The sequence below is a fragment of the Mesoplodon bidens genome (assembly GCF_964165515.1).
Source record: "Mesoplodon bidens genome assembly, chromosome: 4".
NCBI lineage: Eukaryota > Metazoa > Chordata > Mammalia > Artiodactyla > Ziphiidae > Mesoplodon > Mesoplodon bidens.
This window is the reverse complement of record NC_138160.1, coordinates 139403224-139425802: the sequence shown is the minus strand read 5'-3', so window position 1 is coordinate 139425802 and position 22579 is coordinate 139403224. Positions and strand designations below refer to the sequence as shown.

At 54.1% G+C, this 22579-nt stretch overlaps 2 protein-coding genes across 4 annotated transcripts; one reads left to right on the top strand and one right to left on the bottom strand.

Moving 5' to 3' along the window:
• Positions 1–874: 874 nt before the first annotated feature.
• BABAM1 (BRISC and BRCA1 A complex member 1) lies at positions 875–8933 on the bottom strand. 2 transcript variants are annotated; one of them, XM_081233637.1, is made up of 10 exons: positions 8845–8933; positions 8445–8533; positions 7611–7949; positions 6318–6376; positions 5610–5730; positions 5450–5528; positions 4694–4718; positions 2622–2751; positions 2340–2426; positions 875–1360 (listed from the first exon to the last, which is right to left on the bottom strand). In XM_081233637.1, exons 3-10 carry the CDS (start codon positions 7896–7898, stop codon positions 1157–1159), a joined length of 993 nt encoding a protein of 330 aa, XP_081089763.1. In that variant the 5' UTR covers positions 7899–7949; positions 8445–8533; positions 8845–8933; the 3' UTR covers positions 875–1156. The 2 variants fall into 2 exon arrangements, with proteins under 2 accessions (XP_081089763.1, XP_081089764.1); XM_081233638.1 differs by having other exon boundaries at positions 8445–8571; positions 8845–8930.
• A 2718-nt stretch (positions 8934–11651) lies between these two features.
• On the top strand, positions 11652–19779 carry USHBP1 (USH1 protein network component harmonin binding protein 1). Of its 2 annotated transcripts, none has more exons than XM_081232946.1 (12): positions 11652–12151; positions 12246–12394; positions 12625–13063; positions 15055–15180; positions 15356–15492; positions 15664–15804; positions 16083–16256; positions 16879–16972; positions 17680–17901; positions 18597–18703; positions 18916–19038; positions 19514–19779. In XM_081232946.1, the coding sequence occupies exons 1-12, from the start codon at positions 12098–12100 to the stop codon at positions 19701–19703; spliced, it is 1956 nt and encodes a 651-aa protein (XP_081089072.1). In that variant the 5' UTR covers positions 11652–12097; the 3' UTR covers positions 19704–19779. The 2 variants fall into 2 exon arrangements, with proteins under 2 accessions (XP_081089072.1, XP_081089071.1); XM_081232945.1 differs by having other exon boundaries at positions 16879–17128.
• Positions 19780–22579: the final 2800 nt, after the last annotated feature.

The following is a 22579-nucleotide window of genomic DNA, read 5'->3' as shown; positions in this document are numbered from 1 at the left end:
GTGCCCACAAGGCATTAGGTCTTCCAGAACCATCTGCCGAGGCAGCCTCCATTAGCGCACGCAGCCCTGACAGTATGTTAGGCTTCAATTAATATCTCCCTCCCGCAGTGGCTCTGTGTTGCCCATTTTCAGTTCCGCGGAGTCGGGACTCCATTACTTTGGAGCCCTGGGCCTCTTAGGGCTCTAGTTTCCCCACATGCAAAATGGGAGAATAATCCTTTCCAGGCTGGTGTGAAGTTGAACGAGGGGCCTGGCACACAGGTGCCTAATAAATCCTCATGGGAAGGAAAAGCTGTTTCTCGATAAAGCTATTTTCGTTTGATAAGGAACTGAGAAAACCTAGCCGGTAAGCTTTTTTTCACAATTGCTCATCATCCAGTAAGATAGTTGAGTGATGCACCTGTTATATCTGTCTCCCTTCCTCTGGGGAGCACCCACACTATTTCCTGATGGAACTATAAACCTCCCTTCCCAGAGAAGCTTGATGGAGTCCTGGCCAATCAGAGTGTACCACAGCTCTGGCCCATGACTGGCCCAATGCAAAGTTACATGACCTAGGCAAGGACAGTTATAAGGGGTGCTGGGAGACCCCTCACTTCACCTGGGTTGGGATTTGGGGAGCAGTCACAGCCATCTCACCCCTTTCCATGGGTTGGGAGGAAAGCAGGGCACACTGAACACCAACCATGCAGGGTATTTCAGCCCTCCCCAATGGCAATGTCAGAGCACCTGGATACAGCAAAGCCTGAAGCTACACCATGGCTTCTTATCCACAAGAACCAAGCCATTCTCCTTTCTGCTCAGTGGGTGGGTTTTCTGTCACTTGCAACGAAAAAGATTCCAATTAACACAAGTTGATTGTTGTGGACCTGGGTTAGGGATTCTCAGATTTTTATTTTGATAACAAAAATCACACAGGGCACAACAAGAATCACAACTGAAAAACTCGGAGTGGGATATGGGCTGGGAAACATAGGGAATGGGTGTCCAGAGTCCCTGGGATGCTTCCTGGAATCCTAGGTTTCCTTCAGGGCTCCCCAGGTGCCTTGGATACCTCCTAGACCTCCCTCTGGGGGTCCCACAGAGCCCAGTGTGAGAACCAGCATTCTCGGCCAAGTGTTTCATCGTACTAGAAGGTTGGATGTACAGGGATGGTTCAGACAGTGGCCTCAACCTCGGCGGCTTCATCGTCCTCCTCCAGCAGGCTGTAGGAGGCATGGCTTTGGCAGGGCCGCTGCAGTGGGTGAGCCAGAAGCTTGGCCATACAGTTGTGCAGCTCAAGGGCGGGCCCAGCCAGCGCCACCTCGTACTTATAGCTGGTACCCTTGGTATCCAGGCTTCCCATGAAGGCAAACATGTCCTATGGGGCCAAGGAAGGGCTGTTCAGGCAGAGGTTCCCCTGACAGACCCACCCCTGTCCTGGAGGGCCTCCCAGGAGGGGGCCTCAGGAATGGGTTCTGAAGGGTAAAGAGGAGTCTACGAGGCAGAAAACATTCCCACATTCAGCAAACATTTCCTGCCACCCACTCAGTGCTAGGGACCCCAAGAGGTCTCAGTGCTGGAGCCCCTAGTCTGGAGAGGCACAGTCGGATACAATGACCCCAGCCCCCATGCTGATCTACCTTGAGGAGCAGGGAAGTTTTCTCCAAGTAGGGACTTACCGTTTGGGTACTGAAGTATAAGTAGGAGCTGGGCTCAACCCCCTCTGCTCACAGTTGGGTAAAGTGAGGCTCAGAGAGATAAGTGGCCGACTCGAGATGCCACAAATAGTTCAGGGCTGGGATGTAAAGGACCAGCAGAGCCTGGCAAGGCAGGGAGGGAAGCGTGCTCCAGGCAGAGGACACAGAGAAAGCGAAGGCAGGAAGAGAGAGAAGCAGGGGACGCTGGGGATGAGGTGGACAGGACCCTACATACTCATGGGCCACTGTCCCAACAGCCCCATTAGTTCACTGAAGACATGTGGGAAATGGAAGTTGAATGACCATGATCCAGCAGGACCAGGAACGCTAAGGAGAAGACTAATGGCAGAGCCGTGCGTGGGTGGGCAGGGACGGGTGACTTCCCTCCTCCTGATGCCAGGAGAGCACAGGTGCCTCTGAGCCTGTTGCCAGGTGCCACCGTGCCAGAGACACACTGTGTGACCCTGGCCTAGTTGCTGGCCCTCTCTGAGCCTGTTTTCCCTCAGTACAGATCATGAACTAGGGGGCTGGCATTAGATGCCCTGAAGTCCCTTAGTGATTCAAAGTCCCCCTTTCCCTCAAGGCCGGGGCAGGTGGGTTCGGAGCCATCCCATCTGCACCTACATCCACCTGCCACCCACACCCACAGCAGCCTCTCACCTTCCAACTGATCTCCTCCTCCTTCTCGTCAGCGCCATTGTGGATGTAAACAACATCAAAGAAGAAATACGGGCACTGGAACATTTTCTGCAGGGGAAGAAAGCCGGCCTTTGGGACTTTGGTCACCCCATGCCCCCATGATCACAATTCCCCATGTACTGGCCAAGACTCTGGGAACCTGACTCTAGGCATCCCAGCTCCTGTGGTCAGGAAGTCCCTCCTAGTGTCTAACCACCATCCTGCTGGCTGTAGGCATCCCTCCCTCTCCCAGGCCTCCCTCACCTTCATGGGCTCCGTCAGGGAGAACTGAGGCTGGCAGGGTGGACGACTATAGACCAGGATGGTTCGGACCACATACGGCGGTGGAATCGTCTGCACATTCTCTGTGACTGGCAGCTCAGTCTTCTGCTGGCTGCGCAGCAGGGATGGGGGACAGGTCAGAGCACACCCTGGTAGCACACCCCTATTGTCACCATCAGAGAGCCCAGCTCTTCACCAGGTATGTGAGGCCCCACCTGACCCTTCTCAAGTTCATTGTTTCCTCTGAGCCTTCCCACATGCTGTTCCCTCTGCCCCAGCACCTCCTCAGCTTCTCCTTTCTGCCTGACCTCTCCTGCTCCATCAGAGGTTTTGCTGACCCCAAAGCTAGGGCCTGCTCAGGCCAACCTCAGCACCCTAAGCGTCCCCCATCACTGTGTTGAGCTGGACCTGCCCTACCAGGCCAGGAGACTCTGAGGCAGGGACCAGATCTTATATGCAAAGTCAGTGCCCAGTTCCCCACTCAGCCACAGATGGTTCTCACATTGAGTACAGGGCACTAGGCAGACAGAGGGCTAATGTTCTTAATATGTAAAAAGCAAATCTGATCACCGACAAGAAAAAAGCCAACATCCCCCTAGAAAAATAGGTAAAGGGAACAAACAGACAAATTACTGAAAGAATACTGAATGGCTTAAAAATGAATGAAAAGAAAAGCACAGCAAAATAAGATGTGGTCTCTTCCCACCTATCAGATGGGCAGGACTTTCAGCTGTGTGAGCAACCCCGGTGCTGGTGGGGGGAGATGAACAGGGTTCATTTCCTGGGAAAGCGCTTTGGCAAAGTCTAGCAAAATTAAAAACACAGACCACCTTGTTCCAGCCTGTTCTCCATTAGGAATTTACCCCATAGATTCACTTCCAAAATCTGCTGAGATGGGCAAAACAAGCTCCTTGGCCACCATCAAGGGGCTGGCAAAAACAGGGCTTAGAATACTTGGGCCCACAAGCTAAGAACCTTTTTCATTTTTAAACAGTTGGGAAGAAAGAAAACCAAAAGGAGAATATTTTGTGACAATCAGAAACGTGAAATTCAAATTTGTGCCTGCAAATAAAGTTTTATTGGTACATGGCCATGCCCACTTGCGTACGTATGGTTTGTGGCTGCTTTCTAATTAAAATGGGCAGGGGCTTCCCTGGTGGCGCAGTGGTTGAGAGTCCGCCTGCTGATGCAGGGGACATGGGTTCGTGCCCCGGTCCGGGAAGATCCCACATGCCGCGGAGCGGCTGGGCCCATGAGCCATGGCCGCTGAGCCAGCGCGTCCGGAGCCTGTGCTCCGCAATGGGAGAGGCCATAACAGTGAGAGGTCCGCGTACCGCAAAAAAATAAAAAAATAAAATGGGCAGAGTCTGGTTGCCAAGACAGAGATGATGTGGCCAACAAAGTCAAAAATATTTACTATCTGGTCCTTTAAAGAAAAAGTTGGCTGCCTCCAGGTTCAAGTAGTGGAGGGACTTCCCTGGTGGTCCAGTGGTTAAGAATCTGCCTACCAATGCAGGGGACACGGGTTTGATCCCTGGTCTGGGAAGATCCCACATGCCGCGGAGCAACTAAGCCCGTGCACCACAACTACTGAGCCCATGCATTGCAACTACTGAAGCCCATGTGCTCTAGGGCCCGCATGCTGCAACTACTGAAGCCCATGCGCCTAGCTCATGGTCTGCAGCAAGAGAGGCCACCGCAATGAGAAGCCCGTGTACTGCAACGAAGAGTAGCCCCCGCTCGCCGCAACTAGAGAAAGCCCGTGTGCAGCAACGAAGACCCAATGCAGCAGTCAATCAATCAATCAATCAATACGAAAGTAGTGGAGAACCACTGGGCTGTCAGAGAATAACACAGAGGGTGAGATGTGAGAAGGAACCTCTTCTGCAAAAATGCTTCCAGACAGGTAAGTGAGCAATTGTTCCAGGGAGAAAGGGTGAGAAAGGAAGGCTTTAGGCCTCCCTAAAGGACTATTCCTGGGCTGTTTGGAGCTTTTACCCAGAAGGGGTTCTTCTCTTCAAAGGCGAACAACAATTTCCCCATGGGGGACTTACATGAGGCTGAAGAGACCTTCCAGATCTGGTGGGAACGCTAAGGAGAGCAGAGCAGCGCATGGCTGGGCAGGGGTGGGTGGCTTCCCTCCTGATGCCGGAAGAGCGCAGGTGCCTCTGAGCCGGTTGCCGGGACCCACGCTGTGTGACCCTGTCCCAGTCGCTTGCCCTCTGAGCCTGTTTTCCCTCAGCACAGATCATGAACTAGGGGGCTGGCATCAGATGCCCTGAAGGCCCGTAGTGATTCAAAGCCCCCTTTCCCTCAGGGCTAGGGCCATTCTCCTCACAAAGAAAGAGCCATGGGTGTCCCTGTCCCCCTCCCCTCATTACTGTTTTCTTTGTAACTCACAGGGATCATATTATATTTAAGTTCTGGGCTGCAGTGAGCCTTTAATGTTCAAGTTAATATAAAATGTGCTGTGCCCTGGTTGAAGGGGCTGTAGCAATGATTGTGACTTTTTAGTCACATACGGCCACTTGCTGAGCACCAACTGTGTACTTAGCCCTTCATGAAGTGTTCTCCAAGTGGATGCATTTTTGACATCCAGAGTCCAAATCAGCTGTTTTTGCTTCTGTATTCTGACTTTATCTTCACAGCGACCCTGTGGGGTAGGAGGTTTTATGGCTCTCATTTTACAGATGAAGAAACTGAGGCTCAGAGGCGTGGCTGGCCCAAGCCTGATGTGGCAGAACTGGGATCTAGACCTGAGCCAGGCCGAGCCAGGCTGCTCCCTGGGGCTCCCTGTGTGGAAAGGATACTGAAGGTGGAGCAGGAGGCCGTCTCCAGGTCGTAGAGGCAGCTGCAGAGTTCTCGGGGATCAGAGGTCAGGCCGGACAGCTGCAGGGAAGCATGGGACTCAGCGAGGGGCTCCCTCAGCCCCAGGGGACCCCAGGGCACCCAGCCCTGCCCCAGCCTCACCCAGGCAGTGTCATCGTTCACCACCACCAGCGCGAACTCGTGGCTCTTGTCAATCTTGTGTTTTGTCCGCACGAACATCTCGATCATTTTCTGGGAGACGTTGAGGGCATTGGTTTTGGAGCTGGGGAGGGCCAGAGAGTGACCGGGTAGTTAAGGCCCAGGTCATGCGGCAGTGGGGGCGGCAGAGCCCAGCCGCAAACCTAGCTGACCCCTCTCCAGCTCTTGCCCTCTCCAAAGGGTCCCTCTGGCCAGCCTGGGTCTCACATCTGATCTGTGGGAGGCACCCCACCTTTGCTCAGCGCAGGTCATCACGAGTGCCAGGGAGGGGAAGGCGGGCTCGTCCTCAGGCCCCATCCAGGCCCTGCTGCCTGACCCCAGTGAGACTTAGCTGCTCAGGGGCAAGGGTTTTGGAGTCAGCCAGGCCTTGGTCTGAATCTGGCTCTGCCCATTTGCTGGGAGGCCTCGGGCAAGTCATTTTGCTTCTTGGAGTTTCCGAGTCATGGCTGTGACCTGGGTGGCGTGTGATAGCTCTCAAGTGCTTAGAACAGAGCCCCGATGGGCTGCAGCTATATCATTACCAGATATCATTGCTACTCTCCAATACCGCCAGGCCCCGGGGGTGAGTCTGAGAGAGACAGCCCTGCGTTTTTTGGGCTGGGCCCTTCCCAGCCATAGCTGCAAACTCAAGCCCCCAAATATCCCTCTCACCTATTTAATGACTCTAGCTTTGGCAGCGACATTTCCTCCGACAGGTCCAGGCAGATGATCTGCAATGAAGTTGAAGGGTGGTGAGAGCTGTGAGTTGCAGCACCTGGTGACTGAACATTAATGCAGGCCCCCGCACCACTCTGCTGGCCCTCTCCAAGCAGCCCCATTGGAAAAGGCCATATGATGACTCCCAATTCCCAGCCAAGCCGTCCACTTTAGAAGGAGGCAGCTAAGGGAAAAGAGCACTGGACTAGGAGTCCAGGCTGATGAGTGAACAAACACACCAGAGAACATTTAACACAGAAACAAGAAACCAAGGGAAGAGTGGGATGAATTGTGGCTCTCTAAAAGATATATCCACCTGGGACTTCCCTGGTGGCGTGGTGGTTAGGAATCTGCCTGCCAAGGCAGGGGACACGGGTTTGAGCCCTGGTCCGGGAAGATCCCACATGCCGCGGAGCAACTAAGCCTGTGCGCCACAACTACTGAGCCCACGTGCCACAACTACTGAAGCCCGCACGCCTAGAGCCTGTGCTCCACAAGAAGAGAAGCCTCCGCAATGAGAAGTCTGCGTGCCGCAACAAAGAGAAGCCCCCGCTTGCCGCAACTAGAGAAAGTTCGCACACAGCAACAGACCCAATGCAGCCAAAGATAAATAAATAAATTTAAAAGATATATCCACCTGGAACCTCAGAATGTGAATTTATTTGGAATTAGGGTCTTTGCTGATGCAATTAAGGTAAAGATCTTGAGATAAGATCATTCTGATCTAAGAACAAGTGTCCTTATAAAGGAAAAGGCTGGGGAATTCCCTGGCGGTCCAGTGGTTAAGACTCTGCGTTTCCACTGCAGGGGGCACGGGTTCGATCCTTGGTCAGGGAACTAAGATCCCGCATGCCGCTCGGCCAAAGAAAAACAAACAAAAAAAGAAAGAAAGAAAAGAGAAGACTGGGAGACACAGAGGGGAAGGCTATGTGAAGACGGAGACAGATTGCAGAGATGCAGCCACAAGCCAAGGAACGACTGGAGCCACCACAGGCTGGAAGAGTCAAGGAAGTCTCCTCCCCTAGAGCCTGCAGAGGGAACATGACACGTTCATTTCAGACTTCTGGCATCTGGAACTGTGAGAAAATGAATTTCTGTTGTTTTAAGCCACTGGGTTTGTGATAACTTGTTGTGGCAGCCCTAGGAGACTAGAACAAAGGGACTGTTTTCCAGAGTGGATCCTAAAAGACGATGTGTAACCCAAGGTTCCCTAACACCTCGAAGCCACTGGTCAAGCCCCTCACTTACCACTTTCTCTGGACAGTTGACCCTTGGCGTCCGCACCTGGACCTCTGGGGCTGGTGGAGGCACCTGCCACGGCTTGGGACCGGCTCCGGGAGGGTTGGCGGTCCCATCGTCAGCACTGGCCGCCTCACCCTCGCCCTCGCTGCGGCTGCCCACGCTGGCCTGGGCCCCCAGCGCCCGGTCCTCCGCCCCCTCAGGGTTGGAGCGAGTGCGGGGTCTGGGCTCAGCTGACTGCTCCTCTTCCTCCTCCTCCTCCTCTTCAGCGGGACTGCTGGGCTCCGCCACCTCCATGGCTCCTGAGTGGCTGGATGGAGCAGGTACGGGGGAAGCCAGGATCCTTCCCTTAGGGGTTTTAAAAGCATTTGGTTATTGGGCAGGAGAACAGGTCATGAGTTGCTTACTAAGAGTAACGCCTCTCAGGGCCTCAGTTTCCTCATCTGTAGGATGGGTGCCTTTAACACTTATCAGCCCAGCATCCACCCTGACTCGAGATAACAGTCTCCCTTTTTTTTTCTGTAGGGCTAACCCCTCCCCTCCCTCTTTTGGCTAGTGAGCCACTGTGAATGGCTCAGAGATAGGGACATGACCCAACACACGCCAGTGAGGGGCAGCTCTTCCAATAGTACTGTTAGAGAAAAGGAACTCGTCAGAGTTGCAAAGCTGGGAAGTTACAAGTCCAGAGCTGCTGGGAGCCTCTTTTGCCTCCAAGAAGGAAAACAGAGCTTGCCTGTAGTGATGCTCACCCAAAAAATGACAGATACACTTCTGAGCACCTGAATCCAGCTATGCCTAAATTCCCTTTCTTGCTTAAACCAGATTGAGTTGGGTTTTTGTTACCTGAAACTGAAGACGTCTTGGTGAATAAAAGAATAATAACTTCTAGGGTTCCCTCCTCCGCAGCGGAGCGCTGGCTGCCTACGGGGTGTCTGCACACGGAAGGGGAGCAGATCTGGTATTACAATTCCTTTGAGGAAAAACAGGACGCTAGTGGAACAGTTTTGCCCATCTGGGCAATGGGTGCGGGCTGCCGGGGATGGTTTCTGAGCCTTGCAGTCCCCACAACCTCTAAGGAAAACAAAGCTTAGCTGCAGCAAGAGGGATGGAGGCTAGACTGCAGGAGAAACCAGAGCTGAAGGCAGAAGCCTCAGGGCAAGTGAGGGGCTGAATTTCTGGGGCTAGGGAAGCTGGGCCTCTAGGGACGGATCCCGCACGCTTTCACCACCCAACTCCTGCTCACCGTAGCGTGAGCCTCCCTCCGACTCAGCTGCCAGCTCGCTGGGAAACCGCCATCTTTACCAGCCGGAAATGGTACGGCGCGGCCGCCACGCCTCCTGGGAAATGTAGTTCGGCAGGCCGCAGGCCTAGAGGAGAGATGTATGGGACGAGGCTGGAGAGCCTTGGAAGCTGATAGGCTGATACTGTTCTAAGAGGTGGGGTTTGGATTGTGATAGACTGGAGCGGAGCTGAGGGGGGCGGGATCTGGAATGTGATTGGCTAAAGTCAGATAAGGCGGAGCTTTTATGTTTCTGGCAGATTCGGACTGCGCGGGTCAGCGTTTCTACCATAACGAGGCAGAATGGAGTTGGGCTTTCGGTGCGATAGTCTCAGAAAGATGGAGAAGTCCTAGTTTGCAGTGTGATTAAACGTAGCGGGACTGAGTTGGGTGGGATTTAGAAGAGGTGGGGCTGATTGGTGATTAATAGAGTTGACTGAACCTCAGTGAGGGGTTTTTGCGGCAGAGGTGGGCGGGGTCCAGAGCCCAAGGGCCCTCCCAATTATTTAATTCTCCTTATTTCACAAATCTTTGCAAAAAATAAAAAATGCTAAGCCAGAACTATTTCAATCCCCCCTTCCTTCTTCATGCACACTTCTCCCTTCAGCTCCATAACCATTTAAAAACTGAGCCTCAGTTTCTTTATTTGTTAAAGTCTGCTAAGCCTGTCCACATCAGCCAGGCTCTGGTTCAGTGACAGCCCAGAGGGGCTGTGGAAAATGATCCTTGAAGGATGGAGAATTTGCTAGAAAAACAAGAGGAGGAAGGTCATTCCAGGCAGAAGGAACCGCCTGGGCAAAAGTCTGGAGGCTTTGAAGACCCTTGGAGTGGTGGAACCTCTCACAGGTTAATATGGCCAGAGCAGAAGCTAAGAGTGAGAATTTCAATGCCCCGGGTACCCCCAAGTCAGAGAATTGCAACTTCTCTCACTACTACCTTTGGAGACACAGAAACAGGAAGATTCAGCCTCATAGCTTCTGTCAGTGGGACCAGAAAGATTCAGGCTATCCCAGGCTCTGCACAGTTTACACAGAAGTGCAGAAGGAAGGAAGGTGTGTTTCAGGCAGAGGTTAAGGCATGGCCAAAGGCACCAGGGTGTGAGAGAAATGAGAAACTTCAGCTGTTCACAGAGGAGGTTATAGCAGCTAGAGTGTGGAGTACACATTGGTGCCAGCCGCAGGCATAATTTTCTTAAGAACCTTGAATGCCAGGCTGAAGAGCTTGAAATGTTTCTCAAGGGCAATGGGGAGCTATGGAGGGTGTATGAGCCAGGTAGGTGAACAGTGAGATATCTCTGCGGCTTTGGTGGGGAAGGGAGTGGAGGGATGGCTGGGGAGCCCAGGGAGGGAGCTGGGCTGGTATCCAGGTTGGGGAGGAGAGGCTTGGACTGTGACTATGGATGGAGATGAGGAGGAGGCCCTTTAGAGGTGGATTCAGGAAAAATGAGCAGGATGTAGGGACCATCTGGGCTCTGAGGAACCCAGCATTTATGGAGAAGAAACAGTAGCTGGCAGAGGAAGCAGAGATGGGATGGTCAGAAAGGTAGTAGGGAACAAGGAGGGTGCCTTATGATTTAGTTCCTGGTGGTGCCTGGCCATGTGCAAATTGCTTGTTAAAATTTCTATAACACTGGAATATAGGTATACACACACACACACACACACACGCACACGCACAATATGGAATATTACTGAGCCATAAAAAAGAATGAATAATGCTATTTGCAGCAACATAGATGGACCTAGAGATTATCATACTAAGTGAAGTGAGTAGACAAAGACAAATATCATATGATATCACCTATATGTAGAATCTAAAAAAAATGATACAAATGAACTTATTTACAAAACAGAAATAGACTCACAGACATAAAAAAAACAAACTTATGGTTACTGGGAATTCCCTGGCGGTCCAGTGGTTAGAACTCTGCACCCTCACCGCCGAGGGGGGCCTGGCTTCAATCCCTGGTCGGGGAACTAAGATCCCACAAGCTGCGTGGCATGGCCAAAAAACAAAGGAGGGGGGACAAAAAAAGAAAAGAAAACAAACATGGTTACCAAAGGGGAAGGGAGGAGAGAGGGATAAATTAGGAGTTTGGGATTAATAGGTACATACTACTATATATAAAATAGATTAAAAAAAACAAGGATGTATGTATGGCACAGGGAACTATATTCAATATCCTGCAATAACCTATAATGGAAAGAACCTGAAAAAGAATAAAAAAGAATGAAAAGAATAAAATCACTTTGCTTTACACCTTAAACTAATACAACATTGTAAATCAACTGTACTTCAATACAAGTTGTTTGTTTTGAAAAAAAACAACAAATTCCCATGACACTGTAGGAAGATATAGAAATTGAGGCTCAGAGGGGACCATCACTTGCTCAGGGGTACCAGTCCCAGGTCTGTCTGTGACTTGAAGTGGAATGAGAACTCTGACCCTGATGCTGAAGGGATAGGCAGAGGAAAGAAATTCACAGGGGAGCCAGATGGAGAGCATCAGCCCAGGGGAGCATTCTAGCTTCCGAGAAATAAAATCCAAGGGTCAGAGATGGAGGAGCCATGGGCTTGGAAGCAGAGGCGAGGAGGGACTAACATCGTGGGAGCTGGACATATGTCCTCCTGCTGGGGCTGGAGGAAGCCGCTGTCCTTGAAGAGGAAACTGCACAATAACAAGTCACATGGCCGGGGAGTGGGCTTCCTGTTTCCTGGCCCCTCCCAGGCTGGCCTTGGCCAGGCCAAGCCTGAGTAGGCAGTGGCCAGAGTGACCCCAAGAGTGCCCAGGGACTTGGTTTTCTGACCAAGGTGCCCCCAGAAGAACAGGGAATTAGAGTGGGCTGAGGGGACCAAACCCCAGGATTGGAATCTCTGGTTCAGGAGAGCGCTGGGGAGGAGAGAGGACTGTTGAAGTCCTCGTCCCAAGCCCAGATAGGGGAGGGAGGGGAGCAAAGAGGTAGTGAAAAATAAAGGAGGCCGAAAAGAAAGAAGAGGTGAGGGCAAATTTGAGAGGTTGTGAGCTGACCATCAAGGGAGGCATTCAAATGTGCCAAATCAACATTGATAACTCAAGATCCTTTCGGAGAAGTGAAATCAATGCCTATATAACGGGACAGGAAATTGAGGCTATCATTTGCTTTGAGCTGAGATCAGGTTGTGCTTTTAGGGGGTGAGGAAGGAGGAGGATTCAGAGGACCCTGATTTCTGGATAACAATGAGTGCCAGGGCCACACGGCCCCGAAGCCGGCGAGGGAGGCACGCTCTGCCCGTAAGTGTCCCCCCTCCCTGCCACACCCAACTCTGCGAGACCCCAGGACCTAGACCTGCCTGGCTCAGAGCTCAGCTTTGGGGATCATTTGCAGGGTGAGCTGGACCCTGTGGCAGAGAGTTCAGAAGAGGCTGAGGCAGCCAGTGGGAGCTCCGAGCCGGGCCCTGTGCCATCTCAGGATAGCTGCAAGCCAGAGCCGCTGGGCCCTGAGGCGGAGGCCAAAGGTCAGGGCCTGGAGAGCAGGTAAGGCCCACTTGGTCTGTGTCCCCCACTACAGGCCTAACACATCATTCCCACCCATAGATTTGTTTATGTCCCTCCCCTACTCACACACATGCCATGGCTCCCATTGCCCCCAGTCTGACTTTCAAGGCCCTGTGTGATGCAGTCCCAGCTTTGTTACAAAGCTTCTTTGTGTTAGCTACCCCAGATGACCCCATTTCCAGAACTTTCCATGTCTCACCTCTTCACAGGACTGACAAAGAAGTTGATGGGGACTCTAGCAGGGGACCTGCTCCAGCCCCCGAGGGGCCCTATGAGCCTGCCCAGGAAGCCCAGCAGGCCCCAGAGGCAGCCCCATGGGACAGGGAGAATGTCCCCTCTGGATTCAGAGCCCCTGACGTGTTTCAGACTCTCCAGCAAGCTCTGAGCTCTCTGGAAGCCACTGCTGCTGCCTGGCGCCACCAGCCCCCAAGACGTCCTGGGCCGTTGGAGGCAAAGGACAGAAGCGAGGGGGGACCAAAGCCCTGCTTGGAGCAGGAGCAGGCTGGGAGCTGCCAGCGGGATGCAGCCCGATTGACTGAAAGGAACGCCTGGCTGCGTTTGGCCCTGGGCAGCCGTGAGGACGAGCTGATCCGCACACAGAACTCCCTGAAGGCCTTCCAGGCTGAGAAGGAGATGCTGCAGAGAGAGGTGAGTGGGGCAGGGCTGCCTCCCAGGGCTCCCTGGTGGGAGGGAGGCGGCAGGCGTGTTGTAGGACACATTCAATCATTTGTTCATTTGTAAAGCTTTTGTGGAGGCTTGGCTGCTGAACCCCAAAGAGACAAAGGTCCCTTGCAACCTTAGTTAAGGTGATCAGAGAGGCCCAGTGAGGAGGCAGCGACACTTGAATAAAGACCACAGGGGGGCAAGGGAGGAACCATGCAAGGAGCTGGGGAAGAGCATTCCAGGCAAAGGGAACGGCATATGCAAAGGCCCTGAGGTTGGAGTGTGATTACTGTGTTCAACGAACAGTGAGGAGGCCAGTGTGGGGCTGAGCAGGAGGAGACAAGGTTACGGAGGTGGTGGGAGCAGATCCTGGAGTGCCTTGCGGGCTGCAGGGAGGATTTGAGCTTTTGCTCTGAGTGAGGTGGGAGCCACAGAGGGTTCCGAGGCAGCAAGGGTGGAGACCTGATGCAGGCATTCACAGGCGCCCTCTCGTCACTGTGGGAGGAACAGCTAGTGGAGGGAGAGGCTGGAATCTTGGAGATCCAGAAGGAGGCACTGGTCCAGACATGTAAGGGATGGAAGCTGTGGAGGTGGTGAGAAGTGAGCAGATTCTGGGTGATGCTGAAGGTGGAGCTGGCAGGTGGGGTGTGAAAGCTGGAGAGGGGTTGAGGATGAGCCCTGGGTTGGGAGCCTAGGAGACTGGAAGTGAGACATAGGGAGCCTGCGGGAGGGGCAGGTTTGGTGAGAGGGAGACCAGAGCTGTTTGGGCCTTGATCAGCTCAAAATGCCATGAGCCACCCACACGGGGCCATTAAAGGGACAGTTCTGTGTCCAAGTCCAGAGCCCAGGGGATGTCAGGGTAGGAGGGACACAGGAGGTGAGACTTGGGGCTGCGGGAGCCCAGCACGAGGAGTGGGGCTCATTTCCCTACAGAGTGGAGCACATTTACCAGCTGGGAAAGAGAAGTCTTTTTTTTTTTAAATTTACCCACCCTTTAACCCCCGCCTCTGGCAACCACCAACCTGTTCTCTGTATCTGTGAGTTCAATTTTTAAAAATTTTGATTGATTGATTGGTCAATTGATTGATATATGCTGGGCCGCACTGCTTGCAGGATCTCAGTCCCCCGATCAGAGATTGAACCCCGGGTGACCGCAGTAAAAGCACTGAGTCCTAACCACTGGACTGCCAGGGAATTCCTTGTTTTACTTTAGACTCCACATGTAAATGAGGTCATACAGTATTTGTCTTTATCTGGCTGATTTATTTCACTTAGCATAGTGCCTTCAAGGTCCTTCTATGTTGTCACAAATGGCAAGGTTTCTTTTTTTACAGATGAATAATATTTCATTGTATAAATGTATATACCACATCTTATCCATCTCATCCATCAGCGGACACTTAGGTTGCTTCCATGTCTTGGCTCTTGTAAATAATGCTGCAATGAACATGAGGGTACAGATGTCTTTTCGAGTTAGTGTTTTGGTTTCTTTTGGATAAATACCCAGAAGTGGAATTGCTGGATCATGTGGTCATTCTATTTTTACTCTTTTGAGGAAATGCCATGCTTTTTTTTCCATAGCGGCTGCACCTATTTACATTCTCACCAATGGTGCATGAGGGTTCCCTTTTCTCCACATCCTCGCCAACACTTATTATCTCTTGTCTTTTTGATGCTTGCCATTTTAACTGATGTAAGGTGGTATCTCATTGTGGTTTTGATTTGCATTTCCCTAAGGATCAGTGATGTTGAGCGTCTTTTCATGTACCTGTCGGCCATCTGTATGTCTAAGGAAAGAGAAGTCTTGAGTGGCTGAGTGACTTGTGCAAGGTTATACAGGGAGGGGTTTGGCAGGATGAGTGTCTGGGGGTCCTACCTTCCACCTGGGGCTCTTGCCACTGCTCCAGGAACAGGTTTTAGGGAAGGATGGTGGGTGGTTTGAGCACCCAGGCCTGACATCCCCCATTCCCCCACAGGTCCAGGAGCTGCAGGATTCCCTGCTGAGGCTGAAGCCCTTCCCACCTCCCTCCTGTGACCAAGCAGGCGGCTCGGGTAGTGGTTCCAGCAGCTCTGGGGCTGATGGGGAGACCTGGGGCACTCAGGTGAGTGTGGGAAGCTGAAAATCATGCATGCTCTTAAGATCCTTAGGATTCAGGGCCATGAGACTCAAATCCTGGTCATGTGATCCAGTAACTTCTGGGGTTGGAAAAGACCTAAACCCGTGATGCTGGGCTCTCAGTGACAATCTGGATGAATCAAGTCACCTCCTTCTGGCAGGATCCCTTCTCCCTGGCTCACCCCCTGCTCCGGCACCTCCAGAGTGATTCCAGCACCCAGATGCTTGGGTCTCTCCCCACCCAGCTCCTTGCCCCCGAGATGCACATCATGGAAGCCCAGATGGAGCATCTCCAGGGGTAAGAGACACAAATGCTGAGCTCATAAGGGCACTGGTGCCTCCCAGCTGGGTTATAAAGCCAGGAGTCTGGAGCTGGATTTGGGGTGGGGTGGGGAAGGGTGGAAATCAACTGGGTTCTAACTGCCCTTCAAGGCCTCTCACTTTGCCTCTTCCCCACCTCTGGAGGCAGGAACATTGAGAAGCTCAAATGCTTCAACCGTCTGCTGTCAGCTGTGCTCCAGGAGTACAAGGGCTGGTGTGAGGGCCTCAGCATGCGGCTGGGCCAGCGGGAGGCTGAGGCCACTGCATTGCGTCTAGCCTTGCAGTATAGGTCAGTGCACCCTGCCCATGATATCACTGACTGGGAGGGAAATGGGTGTCCTCAGAGGATAGCCCCAATCCCCAGAGAGAGACAGAGCCCTTGCAGGAAAGTACTTTCTCTCACCACAGAAGTTAACTTAAGGCAATTTTAGTCCAAGAGTGCTGAAGGAGTTTACAAACTCCCAGGGGTGGGGGTGGGAGGAGTAGTGAGGGGTCCAGGAGCAAGTGAGGATGTCACCTACACAGCAAGATGGGTGTCCTGGAGCGCTCAGAACTGGTGTCCCACAGTGAACACTGTGAGGAGGCATATGGGGCCTTGCTCACTCTTCGGAAGGCAGACTCAGGAGCAGGAGAAGGAGCCTTCATGGATGACTTGGAGGTGGCTGAGAAGGAAGCTCAGAGGCTTCTGGTGCAAGAGGAGGCTGCCATGGATGGAGGGATACTTCAGGATCCACGTCCAAGGTACGCCTGGGAACCCTGGGGACTGGGTGGGCCAATGAGTGGGGCTCTGATTGGAGAAAATGGGGCTCCCAGAACTGGCCACATGTTGGGGGTTGGTATGGCTCCTATGGTTGGCATGAGGCCTGCTGGAGTTGGCTGGTTCCTACACAACAAAGTTGGCACAGCAGTGACAGCCATTGGGGTTGGTATAGGACCCACCAGAGGTGGCATGAAGATGGATGATGGTGCCCACTGATTAGAAATGGCATGATGGAGCTTAATGGGGTTGGCTTGATGTTGGTACCCACTGGCATTGGCATGATGCTGCCTTACAGGGTTGGCAAGTTGAGTGATGGTCCCCATTGGGTTGGTGTGATGGCATCCACCATGATAACATAAAGCGACTGTGCCCATCGGCATGATGGTGTTCATCCATCATTCATCACTGATGGCTGATGTTGCCCATTGGGGTTTGCATTATGGTACCCACCATGTTGGTTTGACCATGCCCAGCATAGATGGCATAGGAAGGACCCATCATGGTCAGTAAGATGGAAGCTGATGAAGCCCACCAGCGTTGGCACAAAGTTAGCACAACCATGCCCAGCAGTGTTGACATAGGCCCCTTTTCTGTTTCCTGTAGCCCTGAGGGCAGCAGTGTGGATAGGCCGACACCACAGGAGGTGGCTATACAGCTCCAGGGCTACGTCAAGCGTCTTCAGGAATGCCGTGCTCTGGTGAAGATTCCCCCAGAGCCTGGTCCCACCTTGGCACCCATGTCTGCTGTGCCCCGTGCAGAAGCCATGGTGCAGGCCATTCTGGGGACCCAGCCTGGCCCAGCCCTGCCCCGGCTGGAGAAGATGCAGATCCAGGAGGACCTGGTGGCCACACGGGTACACATGGGCTGTGGCCACTGTGTCAGTCTTTCCTGGTGGGACCAAACCCTTTGCTGAGTCTGAGAGAGATGTGATTCAGGGACCAAGTAACAAGGGAGAGTTTTGCTGGGCTGGGGACAAGCTTCCTGGAGGGAGGAGAGTTGGAGCTGGGATTTTGAGGGATGATTAGGAATTCATCCTCTGGAATTCAGTTTCTCACAAGACTCCCAATCTGGCTTTCCAAGATGCCCCTCCTATGGAAAAGAGATAGGGGCAGGGGGCATAACCTGGGGGTTATAACCTGGCATGAAAGCTGAGGTTCTGAATTTGGAGAAACTCAGACACTTCCACTGAACTGCTACTTGACCTTGTCTAATATACTTGCTCTCTCTGAACTGTCATTTCTACAGCTGTAGTTTTTATGGATGATATTTCCCATCTTGCAAGATCAGGATCGAGGGTTGGGGTTCTTGCCTGACCTGCTCTCAGTGGGCGCCTCCTAGAGCCTCAGTTTTCCCAACAATTGACCCTAGAGGTGCAAACCCTCTACCCTCTCCTTGGTCTCTTAGGAGACCCTAGCAGACCTGATGCTTCGGCTACAGCTGGTGCGGCGGGAGAAGCGGGCTCTGGAGCTGCGGGAGGCTGCCCTCCGAGCCCAGGGCCCAGCCCACGTGCTCCTGCTGGAGCAGCTGCGCTGGGAGCGTGCAAAGCTCTGGACTGGTGGGGCCAACAGCAGTGGTGGAGACAGCAGTGGAGGCGGGAGCAGTGGAGATGAAGAGGAGTGGTCCCAGGTGAGTGGCCCTGCCTGGACCTGGTAGGGATAGCAGTATATTACTGGCTATGTGGTCCTGGTTAATCATAGCCCCCTTTGAGCCTCAGTTTCCATTTCTACACACACAAAAAAGGAGTTGAATGTTTAAGCTGCACGTTTCTTTCTTTGAGGGTATTTAGCCCAATAAGCCCCAAGGGATTTAATGCCTTCCAGTCACACCTGTGCCTCCTCCTTCCCACCCCCCAGGCTGATTCATTTTCCCCCTCCAGCTTCCTTCCTGAGGCTTTCCTTTTTGCCCCTTACTGTCTAATCATGTCTGTCCTCTGCTTAAAGCCTTAGCAGCTTCTGGAACCCTCCTTTGAATCATCTCTCCTACCTCCAAGGCTTTGTAAGTGCTGTGCCCCTGCCAGGAACACTAGTCACTTCCCTCTTTTTCTAATTAAGTCCTCAAACTCCTACAGGTCTGAGCTCAGACACCACCTCCTCCAGAAGTCCTCGTGGACTGCCTGAAAATGAGATAGTATTTATTTCCCTGTACCTTATTGGGGTACTCTTATTGGGTACTGTACCCTTATTGGGGTATCTCACCAGAGTGGGGGCTCTGTGAGAGCAGGGGCTGTAGCCACCACAATCTGGGCAACTTCGATGTCCAACTGGGCTGAGCACACACTCAGCCTAGGCCAGTGTCACTACCCTCCCTGCTGCGTCCCACAGGGCCCTCCGGCTCTCCCTGGTGGCAGCAGGGCTGTTGATGGAGGCCAAGTGAGCAAAGTGCAGAACCCAGAAGAGGTAGCCCAGGAACTGTCAGCATCACTCACCCGGTGTGTGCCTGGGTCCTGTGCTGGGGGATATGTGGCCTGGGTAGGGGAAATATGTGAGAGCCCGTGGGGGTGTTGCATACCGTGCAGGGCTGGGTATACACCTGCACACAGTTGTGTTCACATGGAAACATCTTGGGCAGGTGGGTGGGAGGAGGGAAGGAAGACAAGATTGGCTATGGCTGTGAGCCCCTCTCTCTCCACCCCTGTATCAGGGCTCTGGGCCTGCGGGAGCAGCTGCAGTCCTTGCGGGAGGAGCTGGAAGAGGTGGCTCAAAAGGGGCGAGCCAGACGTGCTCAGAGTACTGAGCTGAACAGTGATTTATGCAAAGCTCACAGGTGGGTCCCCCTGTGTGACCTCAGAAGCATCCCTGGCTCTCCCTGGGTCTCAGCTTCCCCCCTGTAAGGTGGGTGGCAGCTTCAATCCATTCCACACCTCCTCTGGTGCCTGATGTGTGTCAGCCCCTGCTGAGTGATTCTGGGACCCCAGGAAGACCCAATCTCAAAGAGCTCCCGACTGGGGCTTCCCTGGTGGCGCAGTGGTTGAGAGTCCGCCTGCTGATGCAGGGGACATGGGTTCGTGCCCCGGTCCAGGAAGATCCCACGTGCCGCGGAGTGGCTGGGCCCGTGAGGCATGGCCGCTGAGCCTGTGCGTCCGGAGCCTGTGCTCCGCAACGGGAGAGGCCACAACAGTGAGAGGCCCACATACCGCAAAAAAAAAAAAAAGAGCTCCCGTCTGGAGCTGGGAGTACACAGCCCCTGTCTTGGGTGGAATGGGGGGCTGTTTCCTGGCTCATCCTCCTACTCCCTCCAGTGCCCTGGTCATGGCCTTCCGTGGTGCCCACCGGAAGCAGGAAGAGCAACGGCGGAAGCTGGAGCAGCAGGTGGCACTAATGGAAGCCCGACAGGCAGAGGAGCTGGCAGTGCTGGAAGCTACCGCAAGGGCCCTGGGGAGGCCCAGACCGCCCTGCCTGCCTCCCCGGCCAGGGGGGACCTTTCTATAAGCCCTGCTCTGGTTGTGTCTGGACGTGCCAGATAATTATGGCAGGTCATGTCATAAACTGTTCTGGAGTGATGTTATGTCATGTGGCATGACTTTGCATGTTGAGGCGTGTTTGGTGTGATGGGGGCTGATACCTGGGTGTCTGGGGCTTGATAGTGGCCAGGCATTTGAGATAAACTTGGTATCTTTGGCCTGACCCCATGTGGCATGTGAAGAGACATGTCAGCAGGGTCATGCCAGAAGCAGCTTGGGCTGTGGGGACAGGATCCCCAGGGCTGGCTGGGGGGATTCAGGGTTCAGTGAGGTTACATAGCCAGAGCTGAAATTCCAACCCTTATCTGTCTCCAGAAGCCCAGGGAGTCCACTGGGGCAGGGCACACCTTCCCCTGCGCACCTCCTTCCCAAGGAAATGCTGGGTTTGGCCTGGCAGATGTTCCCAAGAGGAAGATACCCATAACCCAGAAGGAAGACTGAAGCCTGAACAGTTCAGGGTGTGGAACATTAGCTGGAAGAGCATTGCTCCCTGAGTGAAAGTGGAGGGAGGAGGAATCAGAGGTGGCTTTGGAATTTGCATTCAAAGAATGTGGAGCTAAGGTAAAGGGCCTCTGGGTGGTGAGCAAAGCAAAGGGAAGAAAAGCTGCAAGCAGTCATTCAGGGGGTTTGTACAGCTGTTGATGAGGAACTCAGAGAGGTGCTAATGGTGGGCAAAGAGGCACACTGCCCTCCAGGGCCTGGATGGCCCTTGGCCAGGCTGAGAAGTTGAGTCTTTCACCTGCCAGAGATGGGAACTGTGGGAGGTGTTAGTGTCAGATTAATAGCAGGTAACTGATTAGCATGTTATTTGCGTAGGCCACACCCCTTGCCCTTCCACCCGGGTCTGGCAGAGTTGGGAAAGGGGGGGCTGGGCTCAACCCTGCCGCTCCGGATTAGTCGCCAGCTGTCCCGTCCTGGGCGGTAGCTGAAACTCAAGACGGGGATTAGAAAGATTTTCATTCTCAGCCCGGTGGGGGGGGGACGGGGGCGGGGCGCGAGGTTCCAGGCAGCACCTGTGCAGGTGTGTGCGCGGCGTTACCGGCTCTCCCTGGGAGGGCAAGGCTGGCCTGAGGTCGGCGCTAGTAAGCCGCCAGGACTCAACCTGGTCCTCCGGATCCACAGACTCCTCGGGCAAGCGCTGGGGCTGGTGACCTTCGAACCCCGCGCACTCTCTCTGGACCGAGGCGGGCTTTGAAGAAAGCAGGCAAACTCAGGCAGTCAAGGTCTCCAGTGGCCGAAGAGAGGAGCCGACTTTACCCCCCTCTTGTTCCTCTCCCTCCCTAAGAGTCTAAGTGACCTTAGCCCCGAGTCCCACCAGGTTGCCCGTGGAGGGGGGGACCCGAGAGGAGACAAGGTCACCTGTTGGAGGGTGGGGAAGGAGTTCGCGCTGGAGGTGGAGGCAGGAGCTGAGGTCGCCATTGGGGGGCGGGGGCAGGTTCCCAGGCCGCCCGGAGCCGGGTCTTGCGGTTCCCACGGATGCCCCCGCGGCAGATGGGCCCAGGCCTCTTTGTCCCCGGTCCGCGGCCGCTGCAAGGTCAAATGTCACCGCGGGGCCGCGGGCAGGGGTCAGGGGGGCGGGGCAGGACTTCGACCCTCCCCCGGAGGGCCCGGGGTGTGGGGGCGGTGGAGCTACTGGGAGGGGGCGGGGCGGCCGCCGAAGGGTTGGACCAATCCGAGGTCCCGGGATCTGCTGCAGACCTTCTCGCAGTCTCCAACCGGTCCCCAGACCGCCACTTCGGAGCCCCCTTCCTCCAGACTTGTGGCCCTCAAACCGCAGTTCCTTGCCTCCTCCCTTCTCCAGCCCGCCTCTGACTCCTTTCCTTGAGCCTTCTTTCCCTTACAAGTCTCCCTCTCTCATCTCTTCTCTGAGACACCCACCTCCATGTCTCCCCCCACCCCATCAAGGATCCTAGGAAGTCCAGACCAGGGACCTAGGACTCCCGTCCTCACCTCAAAACCCAGCCAGCACCCCCACGTTCCCCGGCACCCCCAGAACCAAAGGGTCCTCTCTAACCATCCAGGCCCCCCTCCCCTAGAGCGGCTTACAGGGCAGAGAACTCCACTCTAGTCAGACCCATAGAAAGTCCTTGCTCGTGTCTAACCCTAGTCCTTCTTGCTTTCTGTACTTGTTAAAACCTCCCCCACTTCACACCCAGCCAGACCCTCCCCAGAAGGCCCAGAGGCCCAGGGCTGGGCATCTGTTTCCTGGCTTGTCCAGAACCTTGGTATCGTCTTAAGTGCTGCATGATCTCCAAGCATCTCCTGCCCTAGTCACGGAGGGTGCCCCCTCAGACGTCATCTGGAGAGGGGAATGGCTTTTCCCAAGGACGCTTCCTGAGAGACGAGGGTGTAGGAGCTGGTGGGGGCAGAGGGCACTGCTCTCCTGCCCACAGCCTCAGAGGCCCTGCCACGTGCCCGGGTGTCCAGCTCAGCCTAGGACAGGGCAGGAGATAAGGCCGGGTGCCTGGACCTGCAGGACTCCAAGGTGAAAGGTCACTGCAGGAAGGGCTTTTCCAGCTGGTTAAATGTTAACAGGCCCAGAAACAGAGACCCAGGCTTCTTTGCCCAGGGCGGCTGGGGTGGCATACAAAGAGTGCTTAATATATGCAATATATGCTGGCTGCCCCAGCCCGTGGTCTTGGGTGGGTGGGTGGGGTGTGTGTGTGTGTGTGTGTGTCAGAACGGCAACTGGGAGGCTCTGGGGAGCCTGAAAGAGACATCTGTAGTCCAGCCGGCCCCCGGCCAAGCCCTTTCTCTGAAGCACAGAAAGAAAAGGAAATTAAAGGGGAAAGGGGCAGGCCCCGCAGGGGTGGTGGGAATTCCTGTCGCCTCCAGCCTCGCTGG